The sequence below is a fragment of the Nicotiana sylvestris genome, chromosome 4 (assembly GCF_000393655.2).
Source record: "Nicotiana sylvestris chromosome 4, ASM39365v2, whole genome shotgun sequence".
Classification (NCBI taxonomy): domain Eukaryota; kingdom Viridiplantae; phylum Streptophyta; class Magnoliopsida; order Solanales; family Solanaceae; genus Nicotiana; species Nicotiana sylvestris.
The window spans coordinates 153,809,372-153,831,522 of record NC_091060.1 but is presented as its reverse complement, the minus strand read 5'-3'; the positions used below and the strand labels follow the sequence as shown (position 1 = coordinate 153,831,522).

The 22,151-nt window shown below is 37.2% G+C and overlaps 2 protein-coding genes and 1 long non-coding RNA gene across 7 annotated transcripts; 2 read left to right on the top strand and 1 right to left on the bottom strand.

The window, feature by feature from the left end:
• The first annotated feature begins 2,817 nt into the window (after positions 1-2,817).
• On the top strand, positions 2,818-3,791 carry LOC104242827 (isoflavone 2'-hydroxylase-like). Its single transcript, XM_009797929.1, has 2 exons — positions 2,818-3,195; positions 3,525-3,791. The coding sequence occupies exons 1-2, from the start codon at positions 2,818-2,820 to the stop codon at positions 3,789-3,791; spliced, it is 645 nt and encodes a 214-aa protein (XP_009796231.1).
• A 5,053-nt stretch (positions 3,792-8,844) lies between these two features.
• LOC104242825 (cytochrome P450 81Q32-like) lies at positions 8,845-11,346 on the top strand. Of its 5 annotated transcripts, XM_009797928.2 has the most exons (4): positions 8,845-9,868; positions 10,291-10,720; positions 11,013-11,134; positions 11,211-11,346. In XM_009797928.2, exons 1-3 carry the CDS (start codon positions 8,951-8,953, stop codon positions 11,102-11,104), a joined length of 1,440 nt encoding a protein of 479 aa, XP_009796230.1. In that variant the 5' UTR covers positions 8,845-8,950; the 3' UTR covers positions 11,105-11,134; positions 11,211-11,346. The 5 variants fall into 5 exon arrangements, with proteins under 5 accessions (XP_009796230.1, XP_009796229.1, XP_009796228.1 ...); XM_009797927.2 differs by having other exon boundaries at positions 8,846-9,868; positions 11,013-11,346; XM_009797926.2 differs by lacking the exon at positions 11,211-11,346 and having other exon boundaries at positions 8,847-9,868; positions 10,291-10,848; positions 11,013-11,102.
• Positions 11,347-13,566: 2,220 nt separating this feature from the next.
• LOC104213307 (uncharacterized) lies at positions 13,567-17,337 on the bottom strand. The gene is made up of 3 exons (XR_011406978.1): positions 17,007-17,337; positions 13,776-13,932; positions 13,567-13,653 (listed from the first exon to the last, which is right to left on the bottom strand). It is a non-coding gene; the product is annotated as an uncharacterized lncRNA (long non-coding RNA).
• Between the last annotated feature and the right edge of the window lie 4,814 nt (positions 17,338-22,151).

Below are 22,151 nucleotides of genomic sequence, written 5' to 3'. Positions count from 1 at the left end.
AGAATAACCGTTTAAGCAGTTTCATGAATTAAAATAAATATGACACTGATTTCCATTCTCCTTATAATTATACTATGAGCTCAAGGCATATATTATGTTCTTCCTATTTCTAGAATACATAATATCTCCTTTTGTAATAAATTATCCTTTTATTAAATACACAAGAACCTAAGATATTATATTTTCTCCCGTTCGGTGAAAACCCCAATATCTCTTCTCATGGGTGGAGTTAGTTTCACTAGTACCCAAAGATAAAACTATTTTTCTAGTTAAGAACCTCCACCATTAATGTAGATTTCTCAAGGATAATTTTCACATGATATATTAAGCAGATTTCAATGACTCAAACAAATAGACCATTTTTTGGATCCTACTTATTAATCATAATGCTCAATCCATGAATAGATATAATTTCACATGTACAAATTTACTAAGACTTTTTCATGAGTTCAAATAAACAAACCACTTCAGTGGTAACTATCTATTACTCATAAAATTCTCAATTTACAAGTGAATATATATGTAGCTCATAACATTATTTTATGGCAGAATATGGACCATAGCTTAAAAGCCATAATAACAATATAAAACTCATACAAAATACCGTCATATTTTACTTAATTAGAACCTCCAAACAGAAAACAAAATTCTTCATCGAAAATCCAAAACCAGTAATCACGTAGGGCATTGAGAAATATTTTATGCAAAAATATGCCAAATACTCCAATCATTAGTCATCCAGGATATCAAATAGAAGATTTCACTTTCTTACAAAATAATTATATCATCACACAATATCAATTATACCTTGTAAGACCTAGTCAATAAAATTCTACACCTTTATTCTTGAATTTAATATAACAACACGTCTATTTGCTAATAGCCAACGTGTAAAGCTATTATATAACCAGTATTTAATCATGGAGACCATGGGGAGTCACCCCCACCACCATTGAATTAAAAACGAATTAAAATTATTAAGAAATAATTTTCAGAAAATAGAAAAACGTCCAAAACACAGTACAAACGACCTCAAAACGTCGAAAAACACCATGATTCAGTGCAAAAGCAATGAGTTTTTCTCACCACGTCATTTCCGATGGAATCACCAAATTTCAGCTCAATCGGAGTCTGTCAAGTTCGCTGACCTCCAAAAATACCGGATATTCAGTCAAAATCAGGCTTTGCATTTTTTTAGGGTTTACCCCAAAAATTTAGATAATCTCAATCAAATATCAATAAGAAAACAGATATCTCATGATTACAAGAATAATCCAAAAAATTTGCACAATTAATTTACAAAACAGCAGCGCAGTTTTTCAGAAAATCACATATACATGTAATTCAAAAAGGCACATAAACACGATATTCTTGTTTCATGAAAAACTTAGTTATCAAATTAAATATGAGTGGGCTCTGATACCAATTGATGGATTATAATAAGCAGCGGAAGCAATCCTAATATCAAAATCACATGTAATCTATACAACTAGTATAAACATGATTTCATGGGTTACCTCTTGAACCGTGAACAAAGTTCCTCTATCATGTGAGCCTCCAATTCCACAGTAACGTAATGAAATATCAGCCACCTGCATGATCACCATCTCTGAATGTTCTACGGTCTTCTACTGTGTTACCCAAAAAATATCCGGAAACAGTAATTTTGTGTGGGCAAAAATTTTCTAGGAAAAAGGCTGAATTTTTTTCCAGCCACTCTCTTGTTCTCCCTCTAGGTGGAAAACTTTATGTATTTATAGCACAAGTTTTAAGGGTTAAAACCCTTTTCGAAAACCTGTTGGATTTTTTTTTCCACCAGAAAAAGAATTCCTTTATTTCCTATTATTTAGGCACAACAGGGACCACAAAATTTAATTAAAAATGCTTCCAATTATGAAATTAATTTATATTTTTCGAAATTAATATCCACCATAACTAATTACGAACTATTCCACTAAAAATTCGTAATTGCACTCCTTATTCAATTTCGAAATTCATCCATTAAATCTTATTTAACTCCCCATGTTAAGATTCAGATACTAATCAATTAAATTAAATTAATGACGATTTAATTTATTGATTATTTTCTTTAGACTTTCGCTTAACTTATTTCATGTGTCAGATACAAAATCCACTGGCCGGGTTTACACATGAAAACTTATAAGCTTTCATAAACGTGTATAATCAATCTGTAAACCGAGACATGAATTCCATCAACTAACTATTATTTCGCCAATGTACATTATTATTATCCAATTTACCAGGCATATTGGCCCACGAAAGAACCTCGCCTTTTAATAAATCAAAATAATAATAATAATAATGTACCCAGCTAATAATAATTATATCAAGATTAAGAGTATAAGTACATTTAATGGCTAGAGAGTTTATTTTATTAAGTCGGTATAAAATACTTAGCTCTACTTGGTCCGTTCAATACATATAAAATATACTAGCACAAGAAGTTGGAATTAAATAATTACCATAATCAAGATAAATTATATTTAATCTTGTGTTACAATCATTCCTCATGGTTTGTCCAATTCCATCATTAGATTGTTATACTTATAAGAATCGATGATTTAATCTTCCATGTATAAGCTAAACTCTATACACTAAATCATCTACTATATAAGCAAATGATACAGATTAATATATGATCTATTTAAAACTTTATTAAAACTGAATAAATAATTGGTTCATAATAAATACTATATCTAAACCAAACTCATGGTTAATAGTATATATCTCAAAACGTTTGATGATCCAACATCCTTTCATAAGTGCAAGAATAATGGTTTGTATCCGAAGGTGGACATGAGGAGTATGTTGTTTGTGGTAACGTTATTTGATTACGAGGATGCTTGCTGGAAAAAGGTTTTGCGGAGAAAGAGTAGTGGACTCCGAGGAAGCAACAGGTTTCAGGAGATAGTGGGAGAGCAAGTGAAACTACTCGCAAAGGCGAGCAAACATGAGTTTTTGCCATTCTTTCATTGGTTTTGGTCGGAAGGAATTGAAAAGATGTGCCAAAATAAGGGAAGCTTCGTGCAAGAATGGATCAAAGGATTTCGAGAGATGAGGTCTAATACTATGGCTAATAAAGAAAAAAAAGATACCATGATTGAGATCTTGTTATCACTACAAGAAACAGATCCTGAGTACTATACAGATGAAATGATCAGGAGCCTTATGATGGCAAGAACTAAATAATTAATTGTGTAATTATCACAGATTAGTTTCACGTGTGGTAACTGAACTTTACTCGTTATAAAGTCACCTGATTAGTATCTTTAGTCATTATAGTAGGTAAAGTTTAGTAATTTTACCGTTATTCTGAATAAGGTGCAATTATTTTAATGCAACAAAAAATAGTTTTTGTAACTTTACTATTACAGCGGGTAAAGTTTAGGTGACTTCACTTGTTACACAGTGGACAAAGTTCACTTCACATGGCAAAAACTAATTGTATGACTTCACTGTTATAATGACTATACCTCAACTAACTCTAATTTTCATTAATGAAGAAAACATTTGACCAACTTGAATATGCTACTTGGCAAACACTCTTAACTGCTGCAAGTAACACTTCAGTGGATACAATGGAGTGGACAATGGCTCATCTGCTAAACAACCCAGAAATCCTAAAGAAAGCAAGGGTTAAAATTGAAAACGTTGTTGGACAACAACGTCTGATCGACGAATCAGATGTATATCAGCTACATTTCCTCAAATTAATCATCAAAGGATACTCTAAGGATGCACTCAGTAGTCCCATTGTTCCTGCTCCATGAATCATCCAAAGATTGCACCATCGGGGGTTATTATGTCCCTCGTGGTACAATGTTACTAGTGAACGGGTGGGCGATACAGAATGATGCAAAGATTTGGGATGATTAGGCCAGAAAGATTTGAAGATATGAAAATGGGAATCAATACAAATGGTTGCCTTTTGGGGTAGGAGAAGGGGATGTCCTGGCGAAAACTTAGCCATGCGTATGATTGCCTTGGCACTGAGATCACTAATTCAGTGCTTTGAATGGGAAAGGATTGATAAGGAAAAGGAAGACATGAGTAAATTTTGTGGTTTCACTGCACCTAAATCTCTACCTTTGGTAGCAAGTTTTCATCCTCGACCAACTATTGTGCCTCTTTTCTCAAATTTGATTTGCACTCTACTGCTGAGTACTGCCTAATTCTCGGACTGGTCCTGAGAAATAAAACCAAAAATGAGTCCAAGAAGACTGGTCCAGGTCATTTTCGTGTCTCTTGTGGTACAACCTGTTGCAATGTCTTCACTAAAAGTCTGTGCTGCAAAGTTTTAGGATTTTCTTCCTAATCTTAGTTTCCATTTCTTTCCTTCAGATCAATAGAGGGTGATAGAGTTAATATTACATTTACTGATAATTACTTGTTGTAATCACAGCTAGTTTTACTAACCAACTATTAATACAATAGTTCTTTGCCCTTTGCTTCATATATGGCATGCCGTTAGTATCCTCGGCCACAGAGGCGGGTTAGGTTGATATGTTATAGAACAGGATACAAAAGGAGTCCGGTAAACAATGGACACTTCTCGAAAGGAAAGAGGATATTGAAGGATTGCATATAGGTGTTTGTAACACGCAGCGGAAGACAATAATAATCCTAGGCAGATCTTTTCGTGTTTAAAATTTATTTGTATGTCAAAGATCGGATCTAAAACGTACCTAGTGAAGAGAGTCTCGTTTCAAAATTTCTTCGATAGTGCGAAGACTCTATGTGTATCCACACCGAGACTGATCCTTGCTATCAACTCTTTGATCAACGAAACCCGCGAACAAATTGAACAGAAAACTTGTGCTGAAATTTTTCTCAAAAATCTCAACTCAAAGATAAAAGATACGGCAAATTTTCTTCATCATCCTTTATATAGCATCACCTATAAACCCTTTTCCTATTTGGTTGAGGTAATAATTTACTTAGGGTAAAAATTTATTCCAAAATAAACTTCTCGAATTTTTCCGATTGGAAAAACGTATGCCATTCCTAATGAGATAACATCTGCCGCCATTAGCTAGGACGTTCCAATTCAATTCCAGTTGAATTGGATTATGAGAATTAGTTAGTATATTTTATATAATGTCAATCCCATTTTTAATGGGTTTGAATTAGTTTCACGTCCTTTTTGGACTTTTGTGTCGGTCCAATTCTATATTGGATTTACCAAATAAGTTTTCATTAATATATTTTATGTATACTTTATACAAATAAATATTAATCATATATATATATTTCAACCAAGAGATATAAATTAATTTTCTATTCCAAATAGAAAACTTCAATTCGTTCACAATATTAATTATATCCTTTGTGCTAGCAAAGAATATAATAATATTTCATTTGGACTAACTAACTAAATTTATTTGACTAATTAAATTCTTTAATTTAATTATCAAATAATAAGTTAATTAATCCTTTAGCAAAGATCAGAACACTCGTTAGTATGTGACCCCATAGGTTCAATACTAAACCGGTAGTAAATTGATCACATCAATATACTAATCAAGGGTGGCGTCTAGCAACACTTCTTAACGACCGGATATCATGAAGTATACAATTTACTCTCAAGAACCAGTAGAAGAATAATGTAGTAATTCCTTCTGTCCTTATAGCTCTGGATCACCCTAGGATATGGTTCAACTGTCAAATCCTAATAGGCGACCAACTATGTGTCCATGTCAAATATATTCGACCATTGAATGACCTAAGAAACTCTTTTCTTCTTTCATTTAATTGCCCTAGCCAAGGTCTTAGTTTGGTCGTTTATAATTCATGACAACATAGAGCTTAAATTCATTACCAAGAGTTGACAGATTCCATCTTGATCAATCACTAATTCTACAAGTATTTAATCGTACCCAATATCCTTTCAACTATAGCCCTAGGGTCATATGTGTCTAGTATCAAAGCACAATAAATAACTTGTCAATTACTATGACGATCTCAGGTCAAAGGAATTTCTTACATCACATTCTTCAAGAGAATATCCTATTGACAGTTTATGGTAATTCTAACCATCAGGAATTATCTAATGAGTCGGTTCAATGATCATATCTTTATATGCATCATCTATCTATGTGATTTAGTTAATGAGATCAACTAATCTTTATCCCATAAAGACGATCACATAAATATTGATCTAACCGGATTACTAATGTCCAAATTAATAATCCTACGATCAAGAACAAATTTAGATTAAATTGTAAGAGACTTTGCTCTCATTATCATGATCTCTATCACGATGACAAGTCTCAAAATTTAATCAAGTACCTTATCAAATTAATCAAACAATTAATAATAATTATGATAAAAGAATGCCATATATTTTTATATTGAATAACATTCACAAAAATAGATTAGATCTAGGACATATTTACTATATCCCAACAGATATAAGAAAACAAAGGAAAAAAGGGATTGGTTTCGGATCTTTATGGAGGAATGGCTAAAAATACCGAGAAGACAACTCATTTCCACAAAGAGTAACGATTATTTTGTATAGTTGGAAAGGTTGTTAGTAAATTAATTGATTTTTTACTGCAAACGGACAGCTGTTGCACATTGAAGTTTGCGTGTAATTCTACTTTTAAAATATCATCAAATAACATATGAAGCAAGAGATATAAACTTAAAGAGTAACACATGAAGTAAAAGATCGTTTTTGTATCACTTATTAGCTCCTCGTAATTCTCCTATTAATTTCGTAGACCACTTTGCCTTCTCTTTGTTCGACATTGATGAGTTATCGGGACGGCAATGGAGCGGGCGGGGCGGGTTGAAACTGATTTTTCAAAATCTAATGTGGGCAGGGCGGTTGCGGGTTTCATTGCTGTTCCTTGCAGGTTTCATTGCGGCTCCTTGCGGGTTTACTCCGGAAATCATCATGGGCTGTACAAATAAGGAAAAAAAAATAGTGAGGAAAATTCTCTGTGACACTGGTACTTTTTTGCACTAAATTTATAAGTGATTGAATCAACTTTATTTTCCATTTGTCTTTGTTTTTGGGTATCATATGGTGGCCTACAAGAGGGGAGATCCGTATTATGTCCTTACAAAGGTTCTTTTAATTATATACATATGGTCTTTTTCTTGTATTTAAATAGTAACTAGTTAAGAGATAATTCCTACTGAAAACGGAGAAAAGAAAAATACTATAAAATCAAGCAGAAAGTATATGTTCACACTTCACATATACGAGCTTACATATTATATATCATTAACTAGTTATAAAAAAAATTATGGTGCATATTTGTAATACGGAAATTTAACAAGTACAAGTTAATACGTAAATTTAGGTATACAATATGTTGATGTTATGCTTTTCAACGCATTTATTTTCTAGCTTTTACGCGTTTCAATTAATTTATATTTTCTATTATAATTTCTGAAAATAAAAATACAATAGTTGAATATGAGGGATTTAAGAAACTTAAAAAATTAATATATTAAACTTGTTCTTTTTTAGCAAAATTAACAAATGAATAAAAAAATGCGGGGCAGGACGGAGTGGGTCTTTGCGGGGCCGTGTGGGATGGACTAAAAATAGAAAAAACTGCTATGTAGGATGGGTGAAATTTTGCGGGTTAAGTTCAAACCCGCCCCGTCCCATTGCCATTATTGAGTTATAATTTGGGGATTATAACCTTAATTAAAAAAGGGCGGGTGGGGGAGAAGAAATATAAAAAAAGAAGCAGCAAGTTGACTTTCTTTTTTTACTCTATGACAAATTTACACTTATGCATGCATATGACAAATTTACACTTAATACTGTGATGGTCCCTACCATGTTATCTCATGCTAAATCTATTTAGGAGTTGTTCAATCACGTATGACGCTTTCCGTGAAATGAATTAGGTAAAGAAAGTAGAAAAAAGAGAACAAAAGAGAAATGAAATAAATAATACAGGAAAAAGTCAAGTGCCTTTTGTTTATCATATAGACTAGATTTAGATTTCTGCAGTCTCATATTAAATGGATTACGTTCCTATCAACCAGTAACAATACACAAACAAACAATAAACGTTTAAAGAGGCAAAACGTAAGCTGTATCACATGCCATTACAACGTTGAAATCAAGATGCAGAAGCGTGTCGAGTAGCATGGCGTACCGGTCTATGAAGAGGATAAAAACTATAGGAAATTAAATGTTCAAATTCATAGAGACAAAAAATGCTAGGTGATTTCTTCTCACTATTGTGTTGATGGATGATACTCCCTCCAATCCACTTTAAATATTTTTGGCTTTCTTCACACAAATTCACTTGTTAGCATTAATTAATAATGAAATTGACCATATTAATCTTAATTTACTCATCAAAAATATAACAAACTACTTCTAGAGTCTACTCCAAGGGCAACTTTGGAAAGAAGAAGTTAATTCCTTTTTGATATCTACAAAAATCAAATATAGCAAGTACCTAGTAAAGTAATCAAGGTGTGCACAAGTTGTGTCGCTCGACACTAATCTTATAAAAGAAAAGATTAGAAGCAAGTAGAGGTCATTGCTCCAAAAGATCCTATGTTGTCTAGCCTGGACAAATGAACCAAAATTAGAGTACAGCCAGAAATTGCGTCTTGCCATTCGTCATCAATCATCCATTGCCTAAATGAATACAAAGGCCCTCTTTATGGGATGTTTACTTTGTTTGTAGTATTTAATTCCTTCTTGTTCGTTCACTATGATAACTTTTCTTTAAAAAATCAATTTCTACAACTAACCTACATTATTAGGGATTAAACAAATAACTAGACTGCAGAGACTTCTTGTTTAATTTAGAAAACAAAACCAGGATTTTAATAATAGTATTCTTGTCTAAGCTGCACAGATCTTAATTCAAGCTAATAAAACTAGACAATTATCAGGCTTAATACTACAATACTCATCATCTTCATCATTTCTTTTTAATGATCCATGGACAGTCTTTATCTGTATTTCCCAGTTCTGTTCTTTGTTCTCTATATCATCTCCCATCATTTTCTTCACAAGCTACAAAACCTTCCCCCTAGCCCATTTCCAGCACTGCCTTTCATTGGCCACCTCTACTTATTGGGTAAACCTTTCCACAGAGCCTTATTCAAAGTTTCAAGTCGTTATGGTCCAGTAGTCTTTCTTCAGTTTGGCTCTCGGCCTGTCCTCCTTGTTTCATCACCTTCAGCAGCAGAAGAATGTTTTACCAAAAATGATATCATCTTTGCTAATCGCCCTGATTTTCTCAGTGGCAAGTATTTCGGGTATAATTTTACCAGCCTCGCCTGGTCCTCCTATGGAGAGCACTGGAGAAATCTTCGAAGAATTTCCTCTCTTGAAGTTCTATCTTCCTACAGAATTCAGACACTATCAAGCATCCGTTCTGATGAAATAAACTACCTGATTCGTAGACTCTTTCGAGTCTCCATAGAAAGTTCGGAAAATATTGTAGAGATGAAATCATCTATTTTTAACTTCACCTTCAATGTGATATCAAGAATGATTGCAGGAAAAAGGTACCATGGAGAGAAAGTAGAGAACTCGAAAGAAGCTAAGCTATTCCAGGAGATATCAAAGGATACATTAACCACTGTTCCAAAGGCTAATATTTTGGATTTCTTGCCATTCATGAGGTGGTGTGGGTTGCATAGTGTTGAGGAAAAGATGATGGAAGTACAGGAGAAGAGGGATAACTTTATGAAAAAGGAAATAGAAGAGCATCGTCAGTTAAAGACTAGTGGTTCTTTTCCTTCCGCAGAGGTTGTGGCAGGGAAGAAGAAAACTATCATGGAAGTCTTGTTAGATTTACAGAAAACAGACCCCGAATACTACACAGATGAAACAATTAGAAACTTAATGTTGGTAAGACTATCAGAAATCTATATGGTTTCTTTTTTGTACATGAAAATCCACTCAGATGATTATTTTCAGCATGCTTTTGTTGCATGTGAAAAAAGTCATCTTATCACTGGAATCTTTATTCTTGATGACCATTCATTATTTTGCTGGTGTTATCTTGAGTTGATACTATGATTAAGTTTCAGATGGCACTTGACATAGATAGGTATACTGCTGATAAGTTTCTTAAAATATACACAGTATAGGTAGGTGATATTGACCAATTTAATTCTACTTATGCCTTACCTTGGATGTAGATCTTGAAATGAAAGCTATATTGGATCTCTCAAAGTCGTTGGCCCTTAGAGTGTCTGTTCTCTGTTTATATCTACTGTTCCTTTAAATGTTGTGACTAATTTATATAATTTGTTTTCTTATGCATGCAGGTCCTACTCCAAGCTGGATCGGACACTTCAGCTGTAACACTAGAATGGGCTTTTTCACACTTGCTTGACAATCTAGAAATTTTAAAGAAGGCACAGGCTGAAATTGACAATCATGTTGGACAAGACCGCCTAATTGATGAATCCGATTTGGCTCAACTTCATTACATCCGATGCATCATCAATGAGACACTGCGGATGCATCCAGCAGCCCCTTTACTTGTGCCTCACCTTTCATCAGAAGAGTGCAACGTTGCAAGCTATCGAGTTCCGCGTGGAACAGTTCTATTAGTGAATGCATGGGGCATACATCATGACCCTAAGGTATGGGAGGATCCAGAAAAGTTCTATCCTGATAGATTTATAGGCTTTGAAGGTATCAAAGAGGGCTGCAAGTTTATCCCGTTTGGATCAGGAAGGAGGGGTTGCCCAGGTGAGAACCTAGCATTTCATGTCATCGGATTGGCACTGGGTTCACTTCTTCAATGCTTTGAGTGGGAAAAGCCTAACAGGGGTTCCATCGATATGAGTGAAGGCACTGGATTCACACTTTCACCAAAGGTTCAGCCTCTACTGGCAAAATGTTCTCCACGACCAAATATGGTCAAACTTCTTTCCGAAATCTGATCCTAACTAAGATACTAATAATGTACACCATTACTTCAGCATGAATACCTAAGCATTTCTAAGATCTAACTTTGTTGTTCTATCATTGAATTGGCCAGGAAACTTAATGACAAGTGCGAAAAACAGAGAGGAAGAATGGCAAATAACAAAGAAAAGTACCTGCCTAATCCCTTGGCCTGTAGGAATTTGAATTCATTCTCCAGTGTCCCACCCTCTCATGGTAAGCTTGTCATGACTTAGGTCAAATGGCTAGTGGTTTCGTATTCTCATAGAAAATGCTCCTTTTATGGTTTCAGGTGTTAGCCACAATCGTATTAATTCAGTAATTATATCCCTTCATTCTGTGGGACCTCGTTTCTTAATGTTGTTACTATGTCAAGTGTGTCAAAGAGTGCTCTTTAATAAAATTCGACTTACTAGCTTGAATTCTCAGTTTTGCTATTGTTATACACTAGAAATACTTTCGTGACACCTTACAAACTTCTTACTGGACAAAACTACAAAAGGCATTTGCGAGTGTTCAGATGCACATGTTTTGTCCATATTCCTGCACAGTCAAAGAAAAAAGTTGTCCCCAATATCCTGCCCCTGATTAAAAAAGGTAAAAAGAGCAAATGATATTTTGAAGCAAGAATATAGCTCAGCATAAGGAATGCGCCATATGGCATAAGTTCCACGAGGGTAACGGTAATACTACAAAGTGTTGGGTTGTTAAGTGTTAACAGAGCATATTGATTCTTAGACCTTGAAGTATCAACCCAGCTTTCTTCAAACAGATAGTAAGCATATATCACAGCACTCACCATTATTACCAGACTATCGAAAGACTCTTCGGATATTTTTTGGAGGATCCGACACGGGTACGGGATCATTTTGGAAAGTCCGCACAACATAGTTATCAGAAGAGAATCTGTTATTGAAACATTGACTCATCAATTAGTTTAAGAGGAGCATAAATTAGCAATGCATCTTGGAGAACAATTACCATTTTTTTTTGCTTCACATGGTTAATAGGCGAGCAGGATAGGTTTAAGTATACCAAAAGTAGTACTCCCTCCGGTTCAAAATAAGTGATTTTTTAGTTGTTTTCATCAATATTAAAAAATTCACCTTTTAACATTAATTAGCAATGAAATTGACCCTATTAACCTTTACTATCTCTTCACATAAATACTCCTATCACATACTCCAACATTATTTACTCCAAGGGCAATGTAGGAAAAAAATAATAAATTCATTCTTGAAATCTGGAAAAATCACTTATTTTGGACCACAAAAAAAAAACCAAAAAAATCACTTATTTTGGACCGAAGTGAGTAGAAAGCAATTCAGATTTGAACTCGTGACACAATAATTTGAACTGTAACTTCTTAAGCACTATGCTACTATACCCTCCGCTTAGAGATGATTAGCCGAAAATTCACCTTAGAAAAACTTCAATTAACTATTGTGAGGGAAAGACACGATCACAGTAATTAATCCGCTAGCTCAATTTCAGCAATATTGGTCTTATTTTACACGATCACATTTCTGATGAAAGACACATCTATACATTAATCTACGACTGCCACAAATTCATTGAGTTTAACCGTTCAAAATCCAAAAATGAACATGTATAAATGCAAGCGAAATTGAACTGACTTTGATCAGAAAGTGATGGACCTTGTTCATATTCCAATCGTTGGATTTGGCGATTGAGCAAAACAAAGAGATATTCGATGCCGACGGCCGGTTTGGCCAATGAGGCCTCCGTCCTCCGGCTTCTATTTATGTTTCTGAGTCATTGTCTACGTATTCGATTTTCCTTTAGTCTCTTCCGTTTCCTATTGTTGTTCCCAAAATCCAAACCGAGAGATTTGTTGAAACAGAAGAAGAAGAAGCATCGCAGCAGATGCTGCGGATGAAGCTCTGTTCTTCCAGAAGAAGAAGAAGCATCGAAGCAGATGCTGATGTCGAAACAAAAGAAGCATCCACACAGACTCCTGCAATCTAACCTTGACCGTTAGATTAAAAGAGTCTCCGACTCATCTGGGCCCTTCATTTGTTAAGTGTCAAGCACATGAGTGAGCACATGCTCACATTTGTATTAGTGCAAATACACTAAAGTGAGTATGGGATCACATAGTAAACAATATACCTTGTCTAGGAATATTATACATACACTTTATATATGTATAGGAGGTAGATGTATATACAAGCCATGGTAGTGAATGTAAAGAGACAGTGAAAATTAATCTACATCAGCTCTTTTTTATTCTTTCATGGTATCAGAGCAGACCTCTGCTCTATCCTTCAACTTCATCTTCTAATTTTCCTCCTTGAACTCAACTTGCTCTATCACCATGACTGGAACAGATTCTTCAGTAACATCAACCAGTCAAGCAGTCAGTCATGACACCAACCATCCCTATTTTCTTCACTCTTCAGATGCTCCCGGGATGACTCTTGTGACCTCACCTTTTGATGGAAGAGGATTCCCAGGATGGAGAAGGTCAATACTCATTGCATTATCAGCCAAAAACAAGCTGGCATTCATCAATGGGATTTGTGATGAACCTGCCTTGGATTCAAAGGATCATGCACAATGGAGTAGGTGCAATGACATGGTAACCTCATGGCTTTTAAATTCTCTAACTAAAGAGATAGGAGACAAGTGTAATCTATTCCAAATCTGCAAAAGAACTTTGGAGTAGTCTTGAGCATAGGTTTGGACAATCCAATGGAGCCAAACTCTATCACCTACAAAAGGAAGTTGCTAAGACAGTTCAGGGAAATAGCAATATTGCAGCATACTTCACAACTCTGAAAAAATTATGGGATGAGTTAGATTCCCTGAACTCACATTTAAGGTGCACTTGTACCTGTGTGTGTGAAGGGAAGAAGAAAGTAGCCAAGTTCCTGGAGGATCAGAGAGTCATCCAATTTCTAATGGGACTGAATGATGTGTATGCACCTGCAAGAGGCAATATTCTCATGATAAGCCCTCTTCCAAGTATGGATCATGCCTATTCCATCCTCCTGCAAGATGAAAGTCAGAGGGAAATGTTTGTTAGCCCACAATATCCAACAGATGGTGCATCTTTTATGGTAGGAGCTCAAGGGAAGTTTAATCAAAGAAACAATATTCAGAAATCATGGGGAACTCCTCAGAAACAGGGGAACTTTCAGAACATGCAACAAAAGTTCAAAAGGAAGGCGAAATACAATCCTAATGTGAGTTGTGGTCATTGTATGAGAACAGGGAATGTAAGGGAAGATTGCTATAGACTAATAGGATTCCCAGATGATTTTCAATTCACAAAATCAACAAATCAGCCTACTATAAAGGGAAATGCAGTGGTGACAACACAGGAAACAAGTAGTGAAGGAAACATCAGCAGTCAGAACCAGTTTTTCAGTAAGGAGCAAGTGTCAGAATTAGTAAACATAATCAAGCAAGTCCAGATTGAAAGTGCAGCAGCAACAACATCAGAAATCAATGCTAATGCTGTAGCTGGTACCATACTCCAACACACAGGAACTTGTCTTGCTGTTTTCAACACTAAAACATGGATAATTGACTCAGGGGCCTCTGAACATATGTGTTTTGATGCTAGCTCTTTCCTATCTCTTACTCCTCTTCCTGCACCTTTGCACATTAGCTTACCTAATTCATTCCAGTTATGTGTTACACATATAGGAAGTGTGTCTATTCAGCCTGATATGGTTCTTCATAGAGTGCTTCATGTACCTTCTTTCAAGTATAACTTATTATCTGTTCATAAGTTATGTCTTCAATTCAGTTGTTCTTTGAATCTAACTTCTAATGGGTGTATGTTGCAGGTCCCTTTAGTGGGGAAGAGACAAGCTTTTGGTGAAGTCAGAGATGGATTGTACCTTTTTCAGCTAGCTAGTAAAGAGTCTGTCTCTCTTCTTAGAAAAAATGTAGTTTCCAATCCAAAAGGAAGAAATTCCAGTGTCATTTCTACCCCTGTTTCCTTTTCAGTACCTTTACCTGCTATTGCTACTGCTACTGTAAGGCAATGGCATGTTAGGCTAGGGCATTTGCCCTTTTCAGTAATGAGAAATCTGCATTTTATTAAATTTCCCTCTAAGTTTGATTGTGTGTGTCACATCTGCCCTCAAGCTAGGCAAACCAGACTGCCTTTCCCCTTGAGTCATATTAAGAGTTCTGCTATTTTTGATTTGATTAATATTGACACATGGGGGCCATTCAAGACTGTGACTTATAATGGTTATAGGTATTTCTTGACTATTGTGGATGACTATAGTAGGGCCACTTGGACTTTTCTCTTAAGTTCTAAGGGGAATGCTTTTTCAGTCTTGAAATCATTTATGTGCATGACAGAGAGACAGTTTAACTTGAAAATTAAGAAGATCAGATCTGATAATGCCATGGAACTAGGAAAAGGTTCACTAGAAGCAAGTTTTCTTGAATCAGAAGGGATTATACATGAAACCTCTTGTGTTTCTACCCCTCAACAGAATGGAGTAGTTGAGAGGAAGCATAGACATCTTTTGGAAGTAGCAAGGGCACTTTTATTTCACTCTAAGGTGCCTCTCCAATACTGGGGAGAATGTGTGTTGACAGCTACATATCTGATCAATAGAATCCCCTCTAAGGTTCTAAATGGATTAACACCCTATGAGGTATTGCTTGGTACACAACCTAGTTATGAATCTCTCAAGAGCTTTGGTTGTTTGTGCTATGTCTCAACTTTGTCTAACAACAGAGGGAAGTTTGAGCCTAGGGCAAAAGGTTGTGTGTTCCTGGGATATGCACAACATCAGAAAGGTTACAAGGTTCTGGACCTTGTCACTAAGAAGGTGTTTGTATCTAGAGATGTTAGGTTTCATGAAGATCAATTCCCTTTTTCACACTCACCTCTCACATCTGATTTCCCTTTCTTTCCTCAAGACACAATCCCACCAGATACCTTACCCCAAAACTCAACAGAATACTCTTCTGGGACATCTAACCACTCCTCTACCCACTCCTCACCTAGCAGTTCTGCTACATGTCCTGGTCCCTCTACTTCAACCAACATCAACCTGACCCCTTCAGATTCTGCTTCTACTCCATGTTCTTCTCACTCACCCATTCTGTCCAGAACATTTTCTCCTTCATCAATCAGCACACCTATTCCAATTCCACCTCCATCAGTCAGAAAGTCTGACAAGGTAACTCAGAAACCAGCCTACTTAAATGATTATATTTGCAATAGCATCTATCTATCCGACCTTAGTTCCTGTCTATCCAAACCTCTCAAGCCAAATGTCTTTTCCTTCCATGCTCTTTCTATAAACAACCAACATCTCCTTAAATCTATTTCTACCACATCAGAACCTAGCAGTTATTTACAAGCCTCTACCCATCCAGGTTGGAAAAGGGCTATGGATGCTGAAATTTCAGCACTTGAGATAAATAACACTTGGGATGTTGTATCCTTATCACCAGGGAAGAAAGCTTTACCTTGTAAATGGGTGTACAAGGTTAAGCATAACTCAGATGGTACAATTGAAAGGTTAAAGGCTAGGTTGGTGGTGAGGGGGGACATTCAGAGGGAAGGGATAGATTATTCAGAAACCTTTTCACCTGTGGTAAAGATGACTACTATCAGGTGTCTTTTGGATGTGGCTATCAAGAAGGGGTGGAATGTGTCACAACTCGATGTTAATAATGCTTTCTTGCATGGGGATTTGCAAGAAGAGGTCTATATGAAATTCCCAGCAGGCTTGACTCCTTCTCAACCTAATCTTGTTTGTCGACTAAGGAAATCACTCTATGGTTTAAAGCAAGCGTCGAGGCAATGGTATGCTAGGTTAGCTGGGGCTCTGAATTACAAAGGTTACTCCAGCTCTTTAAATGACTATTCACTGTTCTTTAAGCGATCAGGTGATTTAATTTCCATATTAGTTGTATATGTGGACGATATACTCCTCACAGGTAATGACACCACAGAAATCGCACAACTTGTAGATTTTCTACACTCAGAATTCAAAGTAAAACATCTTGGGCACATTCATCATTTCTTGGGTATGGAAATTCTCAGAGAAAAGCATGGTTTTATAGTAGGGCAAAGGCAATTTACCTTGGAACTTTTGGCTGAATTTGACTGCACAGGTCCTGCTGTATCTTCACCTCTCGACCCTTACTCTAAATTGCAAGCTGATATGGGAGAGCCTATGCCTGATCCTACCATCTATCGCCATCTTGTTGGAAAGCTCAACTACTTAACAAATACTAGGCCGGACCTCTCTTTCGCTGTCCTTTGTTTGAGCCAGTATATGCAACGTCCTTGCATGTCCCACTATTCTGCAGCTTTGCGTGTTCTTCGCTATTTGCGCACCGACCCTTCTCAAGGGATTTTTCTTAATGCACATCCATCTTTTGATCTACTCGCCTTTTGTGATGCAGACTGGGCGGCTTGTAGGGATTCTCGCCGATCTGTTAGTGGCTTCTTCATCACCCTTGGTGGAGCTCCAATCTCTTGGAAATCGAAGAAACAAATCTCCGTCTCTATGTCATCCGCAGAGGCGGAATACAGATCTATGTGAAGGGTGACCGCAGAAATCACTTGGTTAGTCCGATTGCTTGCAGATCTATCAGCTTCACCCACTTTGCCAGTGCCTGTTCACTCGGATAGCCAAGCCGCCATCCACATAGCTCGTAACCCAGTTTTTCATGAACGAACCAAACATGTGGAGTTGGATTGTCACTTCGTTCGTCAACAATTTCTGTCCGGTTTGATATCTCTCTCTTTTGTTCCGTCCGAATCTCAGCTCGCCGATCTATTTACCAAACCCTTATCTGGGGGTTCTCATCGGAGCATTTTATCCAAGCTGGGGGTCCATTCTCTCCCCTCCACCTTGAGGGGGGATGTTGAAACAGAAGAAGAAGAAGAAGCATCGCAGCAGATGCTGCGGATGAAGCTCTGTTCTTCCAGAAGAAGAAGAAGCATCGAAGCAGATGCTGATGTTGAAACAAAAGAAGCATCCACACAGACTCCTGCAATCTAACCTTGACCGTTAGATTAAAAGAGTCTCTGACTCATCTGGGCCCTTCATTTGTTAAGTGCCAAGCACATGAGTGAGCACATGCTCACATTTGTATTAGTGCAAATACACTAAAGTGAGTATGGGATCACATAGTAAACAATATACCTTGTCTAGGAATATTATACATACACTTTATATATGTATAGGAGGTAGATGTATATACAAGCCATGGTAGTGAATGTAAAGAGACAGTGAAAATTAATCTACATCAGCTCTTTTTTATTCTTTCAAGATTTAAGGGCCGTTTGGCCACACAAATTTTTTCACTCTTTCTCGAAATTAGCATTTGGTCATGGAATCTTCAATTTTAACTTTGAAGATGAATTTCAGAATTTTTAAACATTTAAAAAACTCCAAAAGTCTGTTTTTCAAAATTTTCACTTCAAATCATTCACAAAAATTTAAAACAGCTCAAAATTATATTTATGTCCAAGCATAATTGTGATGACCGTTTTAGAAATAAATCCCGCATTCCGAGGCCTTAAAAATCTCTTTTGGCATCACTTCGATTTGCATGCGCAGTCCGGGCGCGTAACCGGAAAGCCATTATGTGAAAATTTGTGAAAAATGATAAATTTTGACTTTAAAATGGATGTAAGTTGACTTCGGTCAACATTTTGGGTAAACGGACCCGGACCCGTAATTTGACGGTCCCGAAGGGTCCGTAGGAAAATATGGGACTTGGCGTATGCCCGAAATCAAATTCCGAGGTCCCAAACCCGAGAAATGAATTTTTAAAGAAAATTATTTTGTGAAATTATTTATGAGTTTTGGAAATGAAATGTGTTTAAAACTTGATGGTATCGGGCCCGTATTATGGTTTCGGAAACCATACAGGTCTTATATGTGATTTAAGATGAGTATGTGAAATTTAGTAAGAAACGGAAGTCGTTTGAGGTGATTCGGACCCGTAGTTGTGGAAATTTATACTTTGAAAGTTTTGAGATTTTTCTTAGATTTCTATGCTAAATTCGTTGTTAAAGAGGTTATTTTGGCGATTTGATCGCACGGATAAGTTCATATGATGTTCTTGAGTTAGTATGCATGTTTGGTTTGGAGCCCCGAGGGCTCGCGTGAGTTTCGAATAGGTTTTAAACTTGGAAAAATTGCAGGTTTTCAGTTTCTGGTGTGTTGTTCTTCGCGTTCGCGGAAGGACTATCGCGAATGCGAAGGGTAAGTCAGGTTGAAGGAAACTTCCTTCTACGCGAACGCGAGACACAGGACGCGAACGCGAATCTTTAGGGGTGTTTCCCTTCGTGAACGCGGGTCTGCTATCGCGAACGCGAAGACTTTTGGGCCTCGGCAGGGGGAGGGGAATTTTACTCTACGCGAACGCGTCCACACGACCGCGAACGCGAAGGCTCCGGGGGCTGAAGCTCCGCGAACGCGAGCCTTGTACCACGAACGCGATGGTTAATTGGGCCTGACCCATAGCGAATGCGACAGGCCTATCGCGAACGCGATGAAGGCATGCCCAGTGATTTTTAAACAGTAACCGAACATATGGGATTTAACAAAAATTTCATAACTTCTTCTTCTAAACTCCAAATTGGGCAATTTTTGAAAGAGAACTTCACCACAAATCCATAGGTATGTAATCTTAGATTCATTTTCTTCAATTTCCATTAACACTCATTAGCTTTCTAGGCCTAAATCATGTTCTTAAGGGTAGAAAATTAGGGATTTGAGTAGAGTTAGGGCTTTTTGTATAATTGGGATTTAGACCTCAATTTGGGGTCGAATTTTGGAACTAATTACATATTCGGGCTCGTGCATGGGTGATCGGGTTTTGGTCTGAATCTCGTGTTTTGACCAAGCGGGCCCGAGGTCGATTTTCGACTTTTTGGGAAGAGTGATAGAAAACCTATAATTGAGTATTGGGTATGAATTATTTAGCATTTATTGATGTTGTTAAATCAATTTGGACTAGATACGAGTTGTTTGGAGGCGAATTCTAAAGGAAAAGCGGTGTTTGAGGCTTGAGTTGACCGTGAAAGTTCGAGGTAAGTGTTTGGTCTAACCTTAGTTTGAGGGATTAGGAGTTGTGTCCTATTTGCTACATATTACTTGTTGAGTATGACGTATAGGCATGGTGACGAGTATCTATACATTGGTGTCAAACATGAACATGAATCTTAAATTGAAATTGTTGTGTTCTTAATAAATACTACGAATGCCTAAGCTGTTGATCCTCTGTGTTGAAAAAGGATTATGATTATTCTCGTGGGAATTACTTATGATTGAGTATTGGTGCTGGTTGAGGTAGTTAGATGTTGGAACAAGTTTGGTTATAGCTGATTTTCCCTTGCCGGGATGTATTTACTTATGTTGTCGATTCCCTTGCCGGGATAGTGTTGTTTCTTTATTGATCCCTTGCCGGGACTCTCATTGTGATTGGTGTTGAAATATATATGTGGATCGGGTTGTGCGCCGCAACAATATTATATCTGGTTTGGGTTTTACGCCGCAACAATGTTATGTTTGGATCGGGTTGCACGCCGTAACAATGATATAATTGGATCGGGTTGCATGCCGCAACAATGATATAATTGAATCGGGTTGCACGCCGCAACAGTGATAAATGATATGGATCGGGTTGCACGCCGCAACAGAGTTATTATGTTTTGGATCGGGTTGCGTGATCGCTGCCGACTCGACACTACACTATGGTAGGAAGAGCGGATCACAATAGCTTTTACCCGAATAGAGGTCCAGGATCGAATTTCCACAGGGAGCTAGTAGTGGAGTTGTATTTTCTATCTAGCCTAGAGTTGCGGTTGTGCTTCTAATGTCACTTCAAGCATCTTTTGAGTTTTTGTATTTATAACTACTATTATAAAACTATGGAGTAAAGCTAGATTATGCTAGGAAAATATTGCTAAGTTGTAATTATTGGGAAGGAAGAGCACTAGGGTCGTGGCATTACCTTGGTGGCTAATTGACGGGTAGATGTTACTTAGGTTCGATTGACTTATTTGGGGTTTATGCTATAACCGTTGCACAATTTTACCCACTCTCACACCTCTCGGTAGAGAGAGTGATTTTGCCCAAATGACTCTCGAGAGACCAATCGGGTTGGCAAATTAGACCAAGCAACTAGGGTTCAAGTAGGGTGATTACTCTCTCGAGATTTAACCCGTTAATTGGGACTATCATTTCTCATGAGTCCATCCCAATTCTTTGTTGGATCAATTTTGAGGTCATAGGCTCTCTTTCTCAAGAAGAGTTAAACCCACAAAGCTTAAATCAGTGTTTGCAACCACCAATTCTAAATTAAATCATAAAATCAACCCAAATAACATACACCCATAGTAAATCTAACCCTAGATGGCAAAACCCATCAATTACCCACACTAGGGTTGAGCCACAACCCTAGCTAATGGGTTTAGCTACACATAATTAAAGAAGAAACTGAAGAAATAGATGAAGAACTACACATATTAATTAATTACTAAGAAAAAACCTACAATAATCTATTGTTAATGGGAAGCAAATATGCCAAAAATGGCTACAACACCAAGCACAGCTGTTCTTCTGTTCTCAGATCTGACCGCTCCCTTAAAAAATAGTAAAATGTTCTATTTATACTAGGCTGGAAAAACTGGACAAAAATACCCCTATGGGGTCAGTGCGGGCCGCACAAAGCGGACCGCGGCCGCACTGGCTCTTGGGCATCAGTTGTTTGATGACTTGAACTGGGGGATGCGGACCGCGTGGGAGTGTACCGCGGCCGCGAAGGCAACTGGCGCGGTCGCGCAGACGTGACCGCGGACCGCGTGAGGACAAATGCCCTTTGCTGAACCCTATGAACGCGGACCGTACAGAGCAAGAGTGCGGCCGCGAAGCTTATCTGCGGGCCGCGTGAATCCTACCATGGCCGCGTGACCTTAAGCTTGAAAATGTCCAGTCTCTGAACCTCCTAGTGCGGCCGCGATCATTGGTACGCGGTCCGCACTAGGCCCCTTTTTCTTCACTTTCTCTTGGTCTTTGATACTTGAGCAGGTTTCACTCCTTTTTGAGCCGATTTTTGATATTTCGTCACTTTGTCAATCAACCCTGCAATCAAGCACAACTTGTGAGCATTTTGGGACTGTTTTTGTATCAATTTATACTCAAAGCATAGGCAAGTAGGGACATAAACACTTTAAAATCCTAACTTATCAACTCCTCCAAACTTA

Bases quoted from the DNA above. Each gene is read 5' to 3' on its own strand.
- LOC104242825 (XM_009797924.2), top strand. From the start codon at position 8,951: ATGGACAGTCTTTATCTGTATTTCCCAGTTCTGTTCTTTGTTCTCTAT. The intron at 9,869-10,290 runs GTAAGACTATCA...TTATGCATGCAG, and splicing joins CAATTAGAAACTTAATGTTG to GTCCTACTCCAAGCTGGATC.
- LOC104242827 (XM_009797929.1), top strand. From the start codon at position 2,818: ATGAGGAGTATGTTGTTTGTGGTAACGTTATTTGATTACGAGGATGCT. The intron at 3,196-3,524 runs GCAAGAACTAAA...TCATTAATGAAG, and splicing joins TGATCAGGAGCCTTATGATG to AAAACATTTGACCAACTTGA.